Source organism: Mustela nivalis (genome assembly GCF_964662115.1).
Source record: "Mustela nivalis genome assembly, chromosome: 14".
NCBI lineage: Eukaryota > Metazoa > Chordata > Mammalia > Carnivora > Mustelidae > Mustela > Mustela nivalis.
This window is the reverse complement of record NC_139033.1, coordinates 70,581,992-70,601,265: the sequence shown is the minus strand read 5'-3', so window position 1 is coordinate 70,601,265 and position 19,274 is coordinate 70,581,992. Positions and strand designations below refer to the sequence as shown.

Here is a 19,274-nt window from a genome sequence, read left to right as displayed (position 1 = left end):
GCATGAAAAGGGGTAGGGTCAGAGGGAGAAGCAGACTCCTTGCTGAGCAGTGAGTCTGATGGGAGACCTGATCCTGGGAGTCCAGGGCTCCCTGAGCTGAAGGCAGTCACTTATCAACTGAGCTATCCAGGTGACCCTTGTCCTCTTCTAAGAGTTTTTCCCAGAATCTCCTTCCTTTGTCTATCTCTTAAGTAGTGTTATTTCTCAAAATTTGATCCTCTGCCACTTTACTCTACATAGTCTCAGAAATATCATCCACATTTGGGTTTAAGAACCACCTATATGGTGAAGACTCTTGAAATCTGTATTTTCAGACCTAATCTCTCCCCATGTTCTGAATCTATTACTCTGGCTTCCTTTTGGAGGTCTGTGTTCTGCAGAGGCAATCTCAATATCACCAGTACAGGGCCGATTAGTTGCACTCATTTTTCCTCCCCAAGGTTGCCCACATTGGAAAAAATGGAAGTTACTGTTGGTACCTCTTTCCCTCCCAGCTTTTACAGTCTGCCAAAAATTGCCTAAGGTCTATCTCAACATTTCCTAAATCTGTACCCTTCCTTCTATTGCTACTGTAATACTTTGGTTTAACTTCTTAACAATTTCAAGTGCTTCTCCACAAGTCACTTTTCTATGACCAAAAGGGTTTTGAAAAATGGGAACCTGATTAGTGTAACCACAGGTCAGTCTTTTCCTCCAAATGGGAGTTTATACTTCATTCAAACTTTTTATATTTATCTACAGCCTATACTATAGTATAGCCTATACTATACAGTAGGCATTAAAAAAAAAAGTTTTATTAATTTCAGAGATCCAGAGAGAGTGTGAGCATGGAGGGCAGTGGGCAGAGAGAGAATCTCAAGCAGACTCCCCACTGGACATGGTGCAGTCCTGACCCCAGGACCCTGAGATCATGACCTGAGCTGAAATCAAGAGTCAAGGATTAACCAACAGAGCCAACCAGGTGCCCCACCTATAGTAGGCATTTTAGAACTCCCTGGGCGTCCCTTCCAAGTTTTCCTGCCTACGGCTTTTAAAAAGTTTCAAGTCAGTTTGAAAGTCTGCAGGTTTAGTGCCCATTCCAACGAAAGAGAGAAATCAAACTGAAGGAACTTAAGCGAAGATGTCATCTTAAATAACCCACACACCTGCAGAGTACCTGTTTAAGTAGTCCTAGTTCCTTATCTTCTTTCCATTGTGTGATGTTATAGAAACCCCAAATTATAATAACAATAGTATCATGAAAAGGCCCACTTATCTAATGTTAAAAAGTCTGCTATTTTTTTTGAGTGGGGATTCTAATACAAAGTAAGTTTTGATAGAATTTGTGAACTTGAAAAAAATGTGGGTTACTTGCATAATTTGTGAAATGTATAGGTTTTATTTCCAGATGAGAAAAACAAATTTCTATTCTGAGCAAAGACAGGATTTTGTACCTTGAGATGCCACAGTACTAGCTGAAGAGCTGAACTAGAGTTTTCCTTCAGTTGTTTGGTGTCATATAAACAATACCTTTTGTGTGCAGTTGAGAAATAGCTTCCTAATCAACTTTAACAATATTTAAAGGTTACTGAATCAATAGTAGTGTTATCTTTTGGTTATATTATTTTTATATTTATATATATTATATTATATTTCAAGTATCTTAGAAGAAGGAATTTTATGAAACCTATTTTTGGAAGTAGACTTCTACTGGCATTTGAGTTCCCCTGAATTTCATAGTGCAGAATGAAAAATGTGGTTAATAGAAATCTCTTAATTTATTATAGCTACTTTGCCTCAAGCCCCAAGTGATACATATCTACTTTTAAGGTAGCCATCTGAAATTCCTTATAGTATAAAGAGATATTAAGGGGCACCTGGCTGGCTCAGTCCAAAGGGCATGCAATCTTGATAGCAGGGTTCTAAGTCTGAGCCCCATGTTGGGTTTAGAGATTTACTTAAATATATATAAAACTTAAAAAGAAAAAGGGATATTAAATTATCTGAAGTTGAAGGAGATAATTCTCCACTTATTTTTATTTTTATTAAAGATTGTATTTACTTATTTGGCAGAAGCACACACAGCAAGAGAAGGAACATAAGAAGGGGGAGTGGGAGAGGGAAAAGCAGGCTTCCTGCTGAGCAGGGAGCCCAATGCAGGGCTCCATCCCAGGACACCGGGATCATGACCTGACCTGAAGGCAGACACTTAATGACTGAGCCACCCAGACGCCCAGGCAATTATTCATTTAAAATCAAGGATAATTTACTCAGTATTTTATTATTTCATCATCAATGACATGTATAGCCAAGGATGTTTAAGTTATTTTAAAAGTTTTATTTTATGTATAGCCAAGGATGTTTAAGTTATTTTAAAAGTTACCTAAAATGTTTCTAAGTCAAGGGCATACTCAATTCTCCTTTTACATAAGATCTTAAAAATTCATTCCTTAAAAGGTACAAATTCATTCCTTAGAAACTACAAACCATCTCTAAGAGTTAAAAATCTTATTTTTGCTTTTAAAAACTACATTTTGTTACTTACCTGTTCTAAAGTATCCTCTAACCCCATTTTTTTATTTAGAGCTTTATTAATTTCTTCTTCAGTTTGGTTCAAGAGTTCCTTGAGTGGTACCTATAAAATACATAGGAATATGGGTTACATATGATATATCTAAGTACAAAAGCTCTCATGAGGCATCTACGTATTGTGATAGAAGGAGCCACTTTTGGAGAAAAAAAAGTGAAGCCATTTAGTTTTCACACTAAATTAATACACCATAAATAAGACAATAAAAGTAATTTTTTTCTTTAAAGATTTATTTATGAAAGAGAGAGAGAGAAAAAGAGAGAGAGGCAGACAGAGGCATGCAGGGGTGGGGCAAAGGAAGAGGGAGAGAATCTCAAGTAGACTTCCTACGGAGCAAGAAGCCTGACTCCCGGCTTGATCTTTGGACTCTGAGATTATGACCTAAATAGAAACCAAGATGATGCTCAACCTAGTGAGTCACCCAGGAGTGAGGATAAAACCAATTTTCAATGTAATTTCTGTAACTATAGAATGCAACTTGCTTTTGGTTTTGAATACTTGCAAAATTTTAGATTTGCTTATGGATTCTGGGGATTCACTGCTATTCAAATATTTTATAAATACACTTATTTTAATGCAGTGTCTTTTCTGAAAATAATTTATATTTTTCTCTTTAATCCTTTTCAACTGTTTAATCTTAAAATTATCTGCTTGTATTTCTTCTTTCTGCTATTCATTGGAATTCTGCTAGAATAGCAAGACTTGAAACATAGCATATGTCCACCAGCAGCCAATGACTGGTTGAATAAGCTACACAATGAAGACTCAGAGACTGCAAAAAGAACCATGGACTCCTCGACATACTACTGCAGAGAAATCGCCAGGGTGGGTTTTTCCATGAATAAAGCAAGGTGGGTATCCAGCATAGGCAAATGTTTACCAGTTTATTTAAGAATGATGAAAGTCAGAAACAGCCAGATGGAAAAGATGCATAAGGCAAGGTACTTTGGAAGGGGGACAAAGCTTCCATACCCTCTGGGTGAGCCCTGCATTTCCATGTGTTCACCAACCCTGAAGCTCTCATTGCTTGTATTTCTTATGCTTATCATCTATTCTACTAATTTTCTTTCAACACAGTACCTCATTGTTTCCCATTATTATTATTTTTTAATTGACATCAAACCCACACTTTAAATGATTGAATTGAAATAATTTAAAATGAATTTAATATAAAACTACCTCTTTTAAAGCATACAATTAAATGGCATTTAGTACATTCAGTGTTGCATTTAGTACATCAGTGTTGTATAAACACCACGTCTCATTCCAAACCATCTTAATCACCAAAAGGAAACCCTGTGGTTACTACCTTTTTTAGTAGGTCTTCTGAAATTACTGTTTTTAATTTTGACACTCTTTTTTTTTTTTTAAAGATTTTATTTATTTGTCAGAGATAGAGGGAGAGAGAACGAGTGAGCACAGGCAGACAGAGAGGCAGGTAGAGGCAGAGGGAAAAGCAGGCCCCCTGCCGAGCAAGGAGCCCGATGTGGGACTCCATCCCAGGGTGCTGGGATCATGACCTGAGCCGAAGGCAGCTGCTTAACCAACTGAGCCACCCAGGCGTCCCAATTTTGGCACTCTTTTTTGCAAGATGCAATGCCTTTTTTTTTAAAAAAAGATTTTATTATTTATTTTACAGACAGATATCTGTCTGTAGGCAGAGAGGCAGGCAGAGAAAGAGAGGGGAAGCAGGCTCCCCGCTGAGCAGAGAGCCCGATGTGGGGCTCGATCCCAGGACCCTGGGATCATGACCTGAATCGAAGGCAGAGGCCTTAACCTACTGAGCCACCCAGGCGCCCTGATGCAATGCCTCTTTTTTCTTTTCTCCAAATACTATTTGTAACAGTTGGAGTTGCACCTTCTGGATGCTATTTCTATTTTTATTGTTCTATTATTATATAAAACTCTTTCCAGAGACCATAGTAAAACCTTTCCTCTTTTCTTAGAATGTGAATTCTTTTTGTATTGGGTAATCCTTTCTACACTGATTTGAAGCAAGTAATTATTTTCTTGCATCAGTGTCAAATTACTCAAAATAGTGGTGTGTAAACTATCTGGCTGCCAGCCTGTCTGTCTACCTGCCTACCTAGCTATTGCTTGAGAAACAATTCAGTAAAAGACCGTATGTTTACCGGATGGATTTTTTCTATTGAAAATGAGTCTAGCTTTATTTAATCAAAGTCTGTTCACCAGTAAACTGTGATTTCTGGAAATGCAGGAATTGTATCTTTCTGGGTATTTCATCTCCAGCACCTAGCTGGTGGGGGCATACTATGTATTTAATCAATAATTTACTGAATGCATGAATGACTCTCAAGGGAAAAATGCATAGCTTTAGACCCTGACATTCTTTATTAAAAAACTAAGTATTTTGAAAAGTGTCATTTTTGAAGGGGCCACTAAAATACTAAAATCTGTGAATAATTCAGAAGATGCAATAGAACAATTTAAAAATTTTCTTCCATAAATTATATCCTTGGCCATATTTAAAAATTAGGTGCAGATTTTTCATTATTGACTGGTGTTACTTAATCCCCTGTGATATTTATGCTTTCACACATGACTTCATGAGTGTCCTTATGCCTGAAGCTCTTTCCACAGACCATCCCAATAAATACCTCCTCTTTCAAGATTTCATTCCAGGTTCACCATCTCTGGGGACACTTTTCTTCCCCCCAGTTCTGGCAAGAATTGATCTCAACACCATAACTTGTGAGCAATTCTAATAAAGCACATATATAATAATTATTTATTTACTTAAGAGCAAGGGTCAGGTAATTTTTCTCTTTACAATTCTGATGTCTATATTAAATATAATCGAAGTTTCTATTGGTTATTGGTTTCTATTTGAGTAAATAAAGTAGGTAGAGAGGAAGAAAAGGCTTTATAATTTAAAGAGGATGGTATAATAAAGACTTTTATAATACCATCTTTTATAATACCAACTTTTTATAATAAAGACCAAAACAAAGGAGGATTAAAAGTTTCAGTGTTTTATTCCTGTGTTCAGTCCTCATTTATGAAGATGCTGAAGTTTAAACTCTTACTTATAATAAATGAACAAGACATTAGTCATATCATTTAAAAATCTTTTGAACTACTTATAGTACTTACGTAAACTTGAGCTCTGTATTTGACAAGGCAGTTGGCACCAGCTTCAGGATTAAACTTAATTTCAAAGTCATAACCTTTGGAATTTTCAGCACCCTTAGGGATAAGTTTTAATTTTCTGGCCAACTTGTGATACTCTGATAATTGTGTTTCAATCTGTAGGAAGAGAACACAAAAAGGAATGTTAAAGTAAACAAAACAGTCCCTTTCCATATGGTTTTCAATTGTCATTTCTGCAATTATACATAAAAATTACAGTATTTTTTGTAGTTTAGTAATTTGGTTTATTTTAGTAGTAAGGGTGGCAGTTTTAAAATGCAAAGAATGAAAGATTTTATTCACACAAAATCTGTGTAATTTAAAAATTGTAATTAATTAGTAAGCAATATACTACTCTTCTTTCACTTACTGGATAGTTTGGAACGAGAATCCATATTAAGGTATTAATTAAATTTACTTTAACTGTCAGAGAAATTATGAAACCAAACAAACCTTGGTATCATCAATGTACAAAATAAAACATTTCATTTCTCCAAAATAAGTGAAATGCAATCATAGAAGTCACAAATGTCATTTTAACAAAAATATTTTAATAACAATTCCATATTTCCTGGTCTCCTTCCCTTCCTTTAGGGCTCTGTTCAAATTACATCATCAGAAAGGCTTTTGCTCTATATTTCTCAATTCTCTTTACTTTTATTCATAGCACTTACTAATACCTGATGTATTTATTTACTTTCATTGTAAGCTCCATGAAAGCAGTCCCTGCAGGACTCAGAACAGTGTTTGGCATTTAGGAGGTATCCAATATTTGATTAAATAAATGAATTTGCAGAGTCTAGACAATTTATTTTCATACTGCTTCCTCCATTTCATTTTCTCACTGTTGTTACCTATCTACAAAACTGAAGACTTTGAGTGAAAGAATGCAATGGGGGAAGAGCACCCACTGAAACTTAATTTGTAATTTCCAAAAATTTATCAGCTCTCAAAAGCAAGGCTACTTATATATTAATATATATATATATATATATTACACTTAAGATTTTAAAAAGTTATTTATTTATTCATTTAAGTAATTTCTACACCCAAAGTGGGCTCAAACTCATGACCCCAAGATCAAGAGTTGCAAGATCTTCAGATGAGTTAACGAGGTGCTCCACATTTAAGATTTCTTACTAATGAATCAGGAAATAATTTCAACTACTCTAATTTCTAAGATAGTAGCTCTCTAAGGATTATTAAAATGTGTAGGCTCTGTTTGTCCTTGTACTAAATGGTTTTATAGGTAGTTGCTTCTGTTCTTCACCAGCAGTTTATTTATCTGAATGAAAACAATTTTCACAAGCCCATGCACTTACTGCAGGGAGAGCAAATGTGTGGCACATTTATTCTTCCCACACGCAACTCAGAGAGTGAAAGCCAATCATACATTTTCCTGATGAGCAGATGTTGGTTCAATGGTTATCTTAACATAGATATCCAAAAAGCTACACTAGCCGGAGGTGGCATGTGGAATAAAAATTAATTCAGAAAAAAAGATGACGGATCAAATGTTCATATTAAATTTTTGCATTCTGCTATCATTTTTTAATCTCTCTCTCATCTAGTACCCTAAAGTTTTCTTCTCACTGTGTATGGCTTACTCTGCTCTAATCAGATCACTGCTTACCTATTTCCCACATAATTTTCTTCTTTTGCGTGATCCTCCAAAATAAAAAACAGCATTTATACAGCTAATTTTAGCTAGTCAAACTCAAGAGTTGATCTTTCCAGAGATTCATAACTTCCCCATTCTCACACAGTGCTTGAGAAATAAAATATATTAATGTTTGTTGAAGGAGCTTATTTCAGATTCACTGATGTACCTTACTTTATTAATAGGGAAACTGAGACTATGAGAGGTGAGATAACATGCTGAGTTCAAACAGGTATATGATGGAAAATCCAGGGTTAAAATACAGGTTTACCAAATTCTAGGTTCAAAGACTTTTGGGATCACCACTACAGCCTAGTTCTTATAAATGTCTATGTTTTCCCTTAATACACAGGGACAGAGGTTATCTAGAGGGTAGGATGAGGGAGTAAAGATAGTCAAGGCAAAGCAAAAGTATGGTGAAACAGGGATTTAAAAAAAAGAGGGAATGTTTACTGCTCATACTGAACTGTTCTTTCAAGATGAAAAATTACATATGTAGGTGTGCAAACTACAGATTTTTAAAAATATAAAAGAGTTAAAACCTAAGAAACTATTTGTATTATGCCTATAATGTACTTTATAAGGCAACCAGGATGAAAAACCAATATTGTCCCTTTGGGCGAAAAGAGATGCTTTGAATTACTTTTTTCATTTTAATAACAGTGATAAATATTTTTAAGTAATGTACTAAGGAAAGTGCCGGCACTAATATGATACAAAACCACATTACCTTTGAAGCAAAATGAGACTAAATCTTTCTCAGTGAGGTATATATTTTAGTACTATACCTACCAATAAACAAACATTATAACTGAAAATACTAGGGTAGAACACTTCGAAGGTTAATTTTGAAACTCTCTAGTTTATTTTTTCCATTAAAAAAAAAGCCCTTTGAAAGACACATTTTATTACCTTTTCTTAAAAAAAGAGTCTTAAATAACTTTTCTTAAGAATGCAATAGTGTATAATAGCAGAAAAGATCACTTTGGAATTATTTGATAGGAAAGTTTTATTTGGTTCCTAGATAACCTGTTAACTTATTGCTGTCTTAGAATATGTTGGTGTCACATGCACGATTACGCTAAATCATTTAAGAAAAAGTTCATACCTACTGAGAGCTACATTAAAGAGTAATAAAGACTACATAGGTAGCAAGAAGTATAGCAAACAGAAGTATAGAACATTTATTAAGGGATTGCCAACAAAAATAAGGATAATCTTTAATTATCTAGAAATTCATATGGCCAATATGCACACTTTCTCAACAATGTTGGCTAAAAGAATAATGTGCTACATATAAAACTGAAGTGAAGGCGCGCCTGGGTGGCTCAGGGGTTAAAGCCTCTGACTTTGGCTCAGGTCATGATCCCGGGTTCTGGGATCAAGCCCTGCATTGGCCTCTCTGCTCAGCAGGGAGCCTGCTTCCACCTCTCTCTGCCTACCTCTCTGCCTGCTTGTGATTTCTGCCTGTAAAATAAATAAATAAAATCTTAAACAAAGAAACAAACAAAAAACTGAAATGAAGTCAAGTAATTTGGTTCTGGTGAAAGTCACTAGTGGCTGCTGTTAGGAATCTGACAGAAACTTTTAAATCCCCTTATTGCATTTGACAATGCTAATTCCTTCCCAACTTCCTTTCTCAGTTTCTATCCTTGTGATCTTTCTGGCTAGTCCTCAGTTACTTTTAGGTTTCTCTTGAGGAACCTTTGTCCACTTTAAGATGCTGGTGCTCCCTTCCTCCTGTGAATTCTTCCTTGGTGAATTCATCTACCCTTGTGGTTTCAGTCACAATACATGCTGATTTTTACTTAATCTACATTGCAAACCCTCATATTTTATGCTGAGGTTCAGACTCAAAGAAAAATAGCCTGTTAAATATGTTCACTTGGATGCTCCATGGACATAACAGGTCCAGCATACCATCCCTATTCCTGACTGGCCACTTCTCTTCTATTTTAGAGTAAGCACCAAGCCAGACACGGTGAATGCACCCTTTTTCTTTCATCAGGTCCTATTCACTCTACCTCCTAAGAGCACCTCCTAAGTAGTCAGAATCCACCCACTTCTTTGAATCTCCACTAGCACTATCTAAATCTAGCTCATAACTTCTTACTGCATTACTTCCACAGATCCTTATCTGTTTTGCTCCCTTCCAATCCATTTTTCACATGACCAAAAATAAGATCTTTCTGAAATGTCATATGTTTAAAAATCGTAAGGGCTTCTTGGAGCTTTCAGGATAAAGTCCAAACTTTCAAATATGAAAAGAATCATTATTGTCTGGTATATGCTTTTTCTCTTGAGTTTTCTCTTTTGGTGTGCCCTTATCCCATGCTATTAATCTCCAGCCATATGAAAAGATTCTGATGCCAGAGTACAACACACTATTTTCTCTCTGACCTTGCCCATATACTTGTTTGCTGATCCCCTACCCTTGCCAAGAGAACTCTTTTTTTTTTTTTTTTTTTTAAGATTTTATTTATTTACTTGAGAGAGACAGTGAGAGAGAGCATGAGCGAGGAGAAGGTCAGAGGGAGAAGCAGACTCCCCATAGAGCTGGGAGTCTGATGTGGGACTTGATCCCGGGACTCCAGGATCATGACCTGAGCCGAAGGCAGTCATCTAACCAACTGAGCCACCCAGGCGTCCCTGCCAAGAGAACTCTTACTTATACTTCCCAAATCAGTCCAGATGTTACCTCTTCAAGGAAACCTTTCTAAAAATTACCTCATACAACTTCCCACACCACAAACACTACATTTGCATTAAGAATACTGTATGTTTCCTCAATACCCTGTGCAAACATCTTTTAGAGGTCTGATCACATGGTCTCATATCAACTAGACTGGACGTTTCTTTAGGGGAGAGTCTGTCTTTATATCTTTATTCTTCTGAGCTCAGCATGGGAAGTGGCACACAGCAGATGTTAAATGTTTGAATGGTGAATAGGTAAATAAAGGAAAACTCAAATCCTCTTCTAAAATAAAAGGCATGTGATTTATGAATATTATTTTCATGGACTTAAGAGACATTTTTGTTTATTTCTTGGTCACTGCTAAAAAATAGACTACCTTAAATATGATGGAGAGAAATTGGGGTGTTATTGGAAGTGACATGTGTGTTTTAGGGATGAGCGTGTTTTAGTAAAATGTCAATGCTAAAGTTTTAACTCTTTATCCAATTTATTCTCCCCACTCAGTTTTTCTTAATAGGTGTAGACCTTTATGAATGTCAGCTCTAAGATGCCACTGTGGAAATGGGATGACATACCGCCTCTTTTCCTCTGGCATATTTTAGCTCTTCATTCCATAACTGCTGTTGTTCAGCCTCTAGGTCCTTGGTTAATTTATTAATGGTCTGTTGCAATTCATTTCTTTCATGATTTATTCTCTCAATGTCTGCAACTGAGTACTTCTGGTTATCGACAATATTCTGCAGGCGAGTATTCTCCTGTTTCATTGTTTCACATTCTAGTTCTGCATCGAAGAAAACAAATTTGTTAAGTTCTTTCAATTCCTACAAAGAAGTTGAGGCCGTTATTTATTTATTTTTCAAACATTGTTGAAGCCGATTTAAATTTTTTTAAAAGATTTTATTTATTTATTTATTTGACAGACAGAGATCACAAGTAGGCTGAGAAGCAGGCAGAAGAGAGAGGAGGAAGCAGGCTTCCTGCTGAGCAGAGAGCCTGATGTGGGGCTCAATCCCAGGACCCTGAAATCATGACCTGAGCTGAAGGCAGAGGCTTTAACCCACTGAGCCACCCAGGCACCCCAGATTTAAAATTTTTTAACTCAGCCCTACACCCAACGTAGGGCTCAAATTCACAACTCCAAGATCAGGAGTGGCATGCTCTACTCACTGAGCCAGCCATGCACCCTGATGCCATTATGGAATAGAATTGATTAATATGTCTAAATTTCCAAGTTATGTACATGTATATTTTTCTCTTCTCTTTGTGGGGATGATTCTATTTGATCTCACCTTATTAATAACATTTCTGAAAGATGATACAACTAAAATTTTATGTTAGAAACTTACTTCCCTATTGGCTTGACATGATTTTCAGAAAGTGCTACATGAAAAAAATATGGCCCCACACATAATGATTAAGAATTATTACACTTAAGCGGAGACGCCGCAGACCCGGGACCCGGAGCAGCTCGGAGGCGGTGAATAATAGCTCTTCAAGTCTGCAATAAAAAATGGCCTCCAATAAAACTACATTGCAAAAAATGGGAAAGAAACAGAATGGAAAGAGTAAAAAAGTAGAAGAGGCAGAGCCTGAAGAATTTGTGGTGGAAAAAGTACTGGACCGACGTGTAGTGAATGGGAAGGTGGAGTATTTCCTGAAGTGGAAGGGTTTTACAGATGCTGACAATACTTGGGAGCCTGAAGAAAATCTAGATTGTCCAGAGTTAATTGAAGCATTTCTTAACTCTCAAAAAGCTGGTAAAGAAAAAGATGGTACAAAAAGAAAATCTTTATCTGACAGTGAATCTGATGATAGCAAATCAAAGAAGAAAAGAGATGCTGCTGATAAACCAAGAGGCTTTGCCAGAGGTCTTGATCCTGAACGAATAATTGGTGCCACAGACAGCAGTGGAGAGTTAATGTTTCTCATGAAATGGAAAGATTCAGATGAGGCAGACTTGGTGCTGGCAAAAGAGGCAAACATGAAGTGTCCTCAAATTGTAATTGCTTTTTATGAAGAGAGACTAACTTGGCATTCTTGTCCAGAAGATGAAGCTCAATAATTGTTCGCATTGCTTTTTATATATATTTATATATTTATATAAAATCTGGGTCTTTGTTTTTTGATTTATTAGTGTGAAGAAATAACATTCTAATGAAAATCAAGTTTGATATGTTTGTTTTGAAGTAGTATTGGGGGAGTTGTTGGGGTTTTTGCATCTATAGCACTGGTTACTTTAAACAAATAAAAGCTTTCTGTAGTTGCTTCCTTTATCGGAAAAGAATATTTGAGACCATGATATATTATCCCTCTGCATTAGAGAACCTTTTCTAAATGTTGGGGGAAATCTTCATAGTCTTTACTCAGTCAGAATTTGTGTTTAACTCCTATATGCCTAAGGACCATTCTGGGTTTTTTGTTTATTTGGGGTTTTTTTTGTGTGTATACTTAAAATACGTAAGTGGTTTTTGTTTTTAACATTCACCAAAACAAAAACAGCATTTTATAACCATGCATAAGCCCATGTTTCTGGGATGCTATCATTTTCAGCATTTTAAGAAATAAATCACTTAAACTGAAGTTTTTCCTGAGGCCTTAACCTTCAAATTTTGTAATTAATTGGACAATTTAAATATAATGTAAACAATTTAAATTGGACAATTTAAAAGCAGCCATATCAGAATCCATATCCTTCTCTACAGCCATATAAACGCAAGTATATTTGCAAGATCCCTGAAAGGATAATTTTATCACTACCAACAACCTCCCCACCCAAATGACAAAACTAGACAAGTCCTTGTGTGTTTTACTTAGGTAAGCAATACTTTAGTTAAATGGACATGTAAAGGTTCCTTCTAGTGAACCATTCCTTTTTAAGAAGTTGAAATTCTCTGTGCTGTATTGACTAAAAGGTCACGATTCATGGACTGTCTACAACTTCCTTCATGGAAGCTAATCATAATCAGATGGTTAGAGATGCTGGCAGTTTAGCACGTGCTGGAGTAAATGGGTGGACAGGCTTGTATAATCCAAATTCTTCACCTGCATGTTTTTTGTTTACCCCAGTTCATTCCTGACATGTAGGCTCAGTCTTTTCAGTATTTGAGTTACTGGTTCAGCAGAAACCAGGAAAAACAGTAACTTTGTAGTCAATGTTATCCAACTGTGTATTGTTTACTTTATTGTAAATACTGGTAAACAGTGGTCAATAAATAGTTTTATATTCCTTTAAAAAAAAAAAAAAGAATTATTACACTTAAAAGGAATAGTCTGCCAATGTTCAGTTCAAATGATTTTTATACTCCAGCATGATTCTCAGCAATAATCAAAAACCCCACAAATTCTTCACAAATATAAAAATATTTATATTTAAATACATCACTTTATTCTTATTCATGGGCATTTTCAGTAGTTTGATCAAACAGTAAGTAACTACAGTGGTTAAGTTCTTGCTCTACTTACCAAAAATTTTTTTTAAGTATTTATTTATTTGAGAGAGTGTGAGTACAGGCGGGAGGGGCAAAGTGAGAGAGAATCTCAAGCAGACTCCACACTAAGCAGAGCCTGATATGGGGCTCGATCTTGATCCCAGGACCCCCAAATCATGACTGGTGCTGAAACCAAGAGTCATATGCTTAAATGACTGCACCACCCAAGTGCCCTTCTATTTGCCAAAATTTATAAGCAAGAATGAGTATATTATTGTACTAAGACAAAATGATACTTACGAACAGGAAATGATCATGCAAAGGGCAAGAAACGTTATCAAACTTAAAATATTTGGGGTTATATAGAATGGTATTTTCCAACCTTTTGTTATTCACAGCTTATAAAGAATATGACAGTACTTTTAGGCAGGCTGGAATAGATGGATGAGAATATGCATGACCAAATGGGCCAAGACAATGATTCCATGGCTTTACAGGATCAAGATCTTAGCTTTGTTATAACTCATTATTGTAGCACTGTTCTTGTGAAGTCCCACATTTGAGTTCAAAATAAAAATAGATGAAGTAAAACATTATATATCACAGGAATCTGTACAATGTACATCCATCCATCTATCGATCTTTCTCTCTTCCTTCCTATCTCTAGATCTATTTATATCCAGACAGTTTAATTAGGTCTTTTTGATTCTTGGCCGTGAGTGACTTTAAATAATCATGAAAGGGGCGCCTGGGTGGCTCAGTGGGTTAAAGCCTCTGCCTTCGGCTCAGGTCATGATCTCAGGGTCCTGGGATCAAGCCCCACGTTGGGCTCTCTGCTCAGCGGGTAGCCTGCTTCCCCTTCTCTCTCTGCCTGACTCTCTGCCTACTTGTGATCTCTGTCTGTTGAATAAATAAATAAAATCTTTAAAAAAAATTATGAAACTTAAAATACTCAGAATAAAAACATCTTAGTTTAAGTTATAAAAATTATTATCCCAAATTAAATCAATCTAGAATAGTAAATGATGGCTAAAGTATCTCTTTCACCTCTTTAGCTTGCAATTATGGGGAAAAAATTCTCACAGGAAAAGTAGGAAAATGAAAATTCTCTTGATAAATACCAATGAGGAAGACAGACTATTATAAAGTATTGATTTACAAATAGGTGTTTTTTGAACATATTTTATTTATTTGTCAGAGAGCGAGAGTGAGCACAGGCAAAGGAAGCGGCAGGCAGAGGGTGAAGCAGGTTCCCTGCTGAGCAAGGAGCTGATATGGGACTCCATTCCGGGACCCTGGGATCATGACCTGAGCTGAAGGTAGATGCTTAACTAAATGACCCATCCAGGCATCCCTGCCTTACAAATATTGTTATGATAAAAAATTAGTTTATGGCTTCTTGTCATCACGGAGAACAAATGTTAGGGGCCAACTGTAAATTATTTAAAGGCTTGGTTTAGAGCAAATCTAATATATGTAATCAGAATTATTTGGAAAAAATAAGCTGATTTTTTTTTTTTTTTAAGATTTTATTTATTTATTTAACAGAGAGAAATCACAGGTAAGCAGAGAGGCAGGCAGAGAGAGGAGGAAGCAGGCTTCCCGCAGAGCAGAGAGCCCGACGCGGGGCTCGATCCCAGGACCCTGAGATCATGACCTGAGCCGAAAGCAGAGGCTTTAATCCACTGAGCCACCCAGGCGCCCCAAAAATAAGCTGATTTAAACAAATACTCCATATAATTATTATCTTTGACTTGACAGATGGTTAATATTATATAGACTAAGCATTAAATCAAATATCCTAAGGACTATCTACACAAATCCTATGTGAGACAGACACAGTCTGTAAAATCCTGTAAGAATAAAACTGAAGTGGACAAACACCTAGAAAAATAGTACAATAGGTCCATAGGATTATTCATTTTGTAAAGTGCCATCTAATGGCTCTGTGATTTATGAATACTTCCCTTTGCTTGCCTTCTGGCAGTACAGAAATATCAATCCATGTGTTACAATATTTTTAATTTTACAGTTATGACTGATATGTGCTTATGAAAAACAAGGTTAGGAACTCACAGGATATAAACACACTTTCTTTAATTGGGCTTTTGCTTCCAAAGAACTGTAGTACTTTCATCTTTCCATCTTACTTTTTCAATCAGCTTAAGTTGCCAAGTGGTTTAGGAGGTAGTAGTAATAAGACAATTATAGCAGACCGAAGCCAGGAGAGGTTTAAGAATCTGGCTTATTAATTACAAGGCAGAATAGAATATAAATTTATATCAGGTATCATATGTTTTTAGATTAGGTCCCTCTTGGGCTTTAAAAAATCAGACAACAGAACATGTTAGAAGGTGTATTAGGTTGAATAATGGTTACCCAAACATATGAAATCCTAAATTTGTAAATATTTCTTTATTTGGAAAAGGGTTTTTTGCAGATATTATTAAATATTTTAAGATGAGATTATCTCATCTCATTATTACACCCTGGATTATCCAGTGGGTCCTAAATGACATCATAAATGTTCTTAAAAGATAGAGGCTGAGAGAAACAAACACAAACAGAAGAGGAGACACACATACAGAGACAAGGCAATGTGTGGGTGAAGGCAGAAATTGGAGTGACATGGTCAAAAGCTCAGGAATACCATCAGGAAATAGAAGCTGGAAGAGACAAGGAATGAATTCTTCCCTAGAGTCCTTGGAGGGAGCTTGGCTGTGCTAAATTTTGGATTTATGGCCTTTAGAACAAATTTCTATTTTTCTAAACTACCAATTTTGTGGGTTTTTTCGATAGCAGCCTCAGAAAACTAATATATGCAGAAGGCATTGAAAATTTGGTGGCCTGCTATAGCCATTCATCATTAACGAAAAAATGATATGGATGACAAAGTTGTCTGTGTATGTGATAAACCCCAGGCAGGTCCCCATTCCAGTCTGAAGGTCCTCTTTTAGCATTGGTTGTGCTTACCTACTCTAGAGATTTCTTCATCAAGACCATTCAGTTTCTGGTCAAGAATGGCTGAATGAGACTCCAAATTGCTCATGTATGCCTGATATTTTTGAACATCTGCTTGTAAGGAAGTTTTCAATTTTCTCAATGACTCCAGACGATTCTTTAAAAGAAAAAATAAATTCTAATTGATAACCATTCCTTTACTTGAAAATAACACAATAGTTTAAAATTCATCTTAGAGAAAGGTTTATTAGCATTTTCTATCCCTTTTAGAGGGAGCCAAAGAACTAAAAGGAACTTTGCTGTTATGTTATTACCTAATTAAGAAAAGGTACTTTTTGGGAAGTCAGTTTGGGATACAAAAAGTCAAGGGCCAGAATGAATAAGCAGAAACATTTAAAATCTGATGTTTTACAGAACAGTCTAGGCGATTCATTAATATTAAAACCCCAAATAAAATTAGGTATCTGGATATTATCATCTAGCTTTTAGAAAGCTCTTAGAATACAGTAACATTACATAAACACACTTATCGCCATTCCCTTTTCACTAACTCAGGGCTTCTTATAAATTGTGCTCCCTAGAGGTGTGAAACATGGGGATCTTGTTCAAAAGATCTTTTTGGACTTATGTAAATAGGTAAGATTCTTTCATCATATTCTGAACACCATTAGTTCAAGACTGAGAGATCACAAGGGAAAACAAAGCTCTAGAGATACCAAACATGTTTTCATGGAGAGTTCTGTCCTATGTAAAAAAAAATTAACATTTAAGAAGCTTATTTTGTTAATTTTTTTTTTTTTGGATAAAGAAATAGCTGGTGTTCTCTAAGGAGATCCAATAGTCCAAAACAGCTAAGTATATAAACCTACTCATGAAATAAACATGTTTACTAACCGGTTCTTTTTCTCTTTCTTGTTCCAATCTTGCAATCTGTTCATTCAGTGCTTTGTTTTTTGCTGCTAATGATTCCAGCTTGGAAGCATCTACATTAAACAAATCCTCTGGAGAGAAAACCCCAAAACTTAGTAAGATCTCAATTCTGCCTAGAAACATTTATCCCCTGGGTCTTCACCATTGCTCTTTCCCTTATTTCCTTTTTGGTCTCTGCTCAGAATGCTACCAGTGAAGGATATCCTACCCTCTAAAATAGCAAACCTTTCCAATTCACTACACTTTCTACCCTCTTACCTTGCTTTATGTTTGTTCTTGGAGTTACCACCCTTTGATTTATGGTTTTTAATTTGATTATTATCTCTAGTAGAGGTAACTTCCTAGGACAGGGATTTTCTATCTCTTATTCATTACTGTATCCTTAGTGCCTAAGGTGACTTGCCCACTGTAGGTATACAATAAATATTGTGTCAATAAATGAATTCACTAGATGCTTTTTATATTAGATCACTATGAATTTTCCTCTTTTAAAATGAAACATCATTTACCTTGCTCCCTTTCTTATGCTGACAAGCTGAAACTGTCTTGTTATTTCAGGAAGATACGTCTAATGGGAACATAGGGGAAATGCTTTCACCTTTTGTGCCGATAGTGGCAAAGTGATATTCTCCTGTTTTGATTGATTTCATTGAAGAAATAGTTTTACACATCTTAAATTTATCTTTTAGCCACCATTCTACCATTTTACATTTAAGACTATTTCAATAAAGGAAAAAAGATTAAATTAATTCCTCTGGACCACTTTAGAGTTAGCTAGGAAATACTGAATGTCCCTTGGTTATAACAGAGTGGAAATATAATGAAGAATTTCTTTCATTGGAAATATAATGGCTCATTAACTGCCTGTCACACATTTTGAAGGGATCTTAAGACTTCTCACTAATTGGTAATTTCTCAAACAATAAAGCAAGAATATCATAGGAATATCACAGGAATAACATTTGCTGTTTATCTTCTGTGTTCCTGGTAGTGTGTCTGATACTCAACATACATGGCCACCTAATCTTGCAAAACCTCATTAGACAGGTTAAGTAATTTGTTAAGGTCACGTAGCCAGGAAGAGGTTTGCCTCCAAAACTGGAATTCTTTCCTGCTTACTATCACTTCTCTCCACCAAAGAAACAATGAAGACAAAAATTAGTAGGCATGCAAACACATTTAGAGTAGTTCACATAAACTGGGTGTGGTAAAATGAGCTACAACTCCACAAAAAGAGTTTTATACATGAGTAATAGCAAGCACACTAGGAATGAGAACACTTACTCAGCTTTGATTGCAACTCTGCATTCATCTCTTCAAAACTGTCAGCCCCAGTCATGAAACTCTCATAGCATTTTATGGTGTAGTCCAAAAACAACTGATTGGGTTAAGCAGATTTAAAAACAAAGCTATTATTCTCTATTTAGTTTGTTTCATTTTTCTATGTGAAAATTTAAACTTGAATTAAAAAAAAAAGAAAAGTCAGGAATACTTAGTTATAAGAACTCCTATAAATGAGACACAAACCTAGGATCTATCATTAATTATGTTGCACAGATTTACTTAGTCTGCTACTTGTAATGTGACTGAAAATAATAAAGAACAACTTAAATTTGGATAAAGGTGATACTTAGTAAACAATAAAGAAACCATACATTCAGAATTTTGAGGTCAAACAAGGAAGCTTATTAACAAATATAAGTCAACATAAAATGCTCATTCATCTTTATGCAATTAACCTTATGAAAAACTTAAATGAATTGATGATGATGTAAAGTCCAATTAAACTAAGTCTAGCTGTGAAAATCAGAATGAAAGCTGTAGTTACATTGTTAACTTCAGTCTAAAAAGAATGGCATGGTTAGTAGATATCTAAATAGT

General features: G+C 35.6%; 2 protein-coding genes across 3 annotated transcripts in view; one reads left to right on the top strand and one right to left on the bottom strand.

The window, feature by feature from the left end:
* Positions 1-19,274, bottom strand: part of NDC80 (NDC80 kinetochore complex component) — a 51,731-nt gene that overhangs the window by 15,517 nt on the left and 16,940 nt on the right. For both annotated transcript variants that reach the window (XM_082699430.1, XM_082699431.1), the window contains 6 exons: positions 18,678-18,771; positions 17,358-17,464; positions 16,476-16,620; positions 10,650-10,855; positions 5,684-5,836; positions 2,525-2,614 (listed from right to left, as the gene is read on the bottom strand). In XM_082699430.1, the coding sequence (XP_082555556.1) occupies positions 2,525-2,614; positions 5,684-5,836; positions 10,650-10,855; positions 16,476-16,620; positions 17,358-17,464; positions 18,678-18,771 (795 nt within the window). The remainder of the gene's footprint in view (positions 1-2,524; positions 2,615-5,683; positions 5,837-10,649; positions 10,856-16,475; positions 16,621-17,357; positions 17,465-18,677; positions 18,772-19,274) is intronic.
* Positions 11,497-12,654, top strand: LOC309847300 (chromobox protein homolog 3). The gene has a single exon (XM_082697288.1). The coding sequence runs from the start codon at positions 11,585-11,587 to the stop codon at positions 12,134-12,136; it is 552 nt and encodes a 183-aa protein (XP_082553414.1). The 5' UTR covers positions 11,497-11,584; the 3' UTR covers positions 12,137-12,654.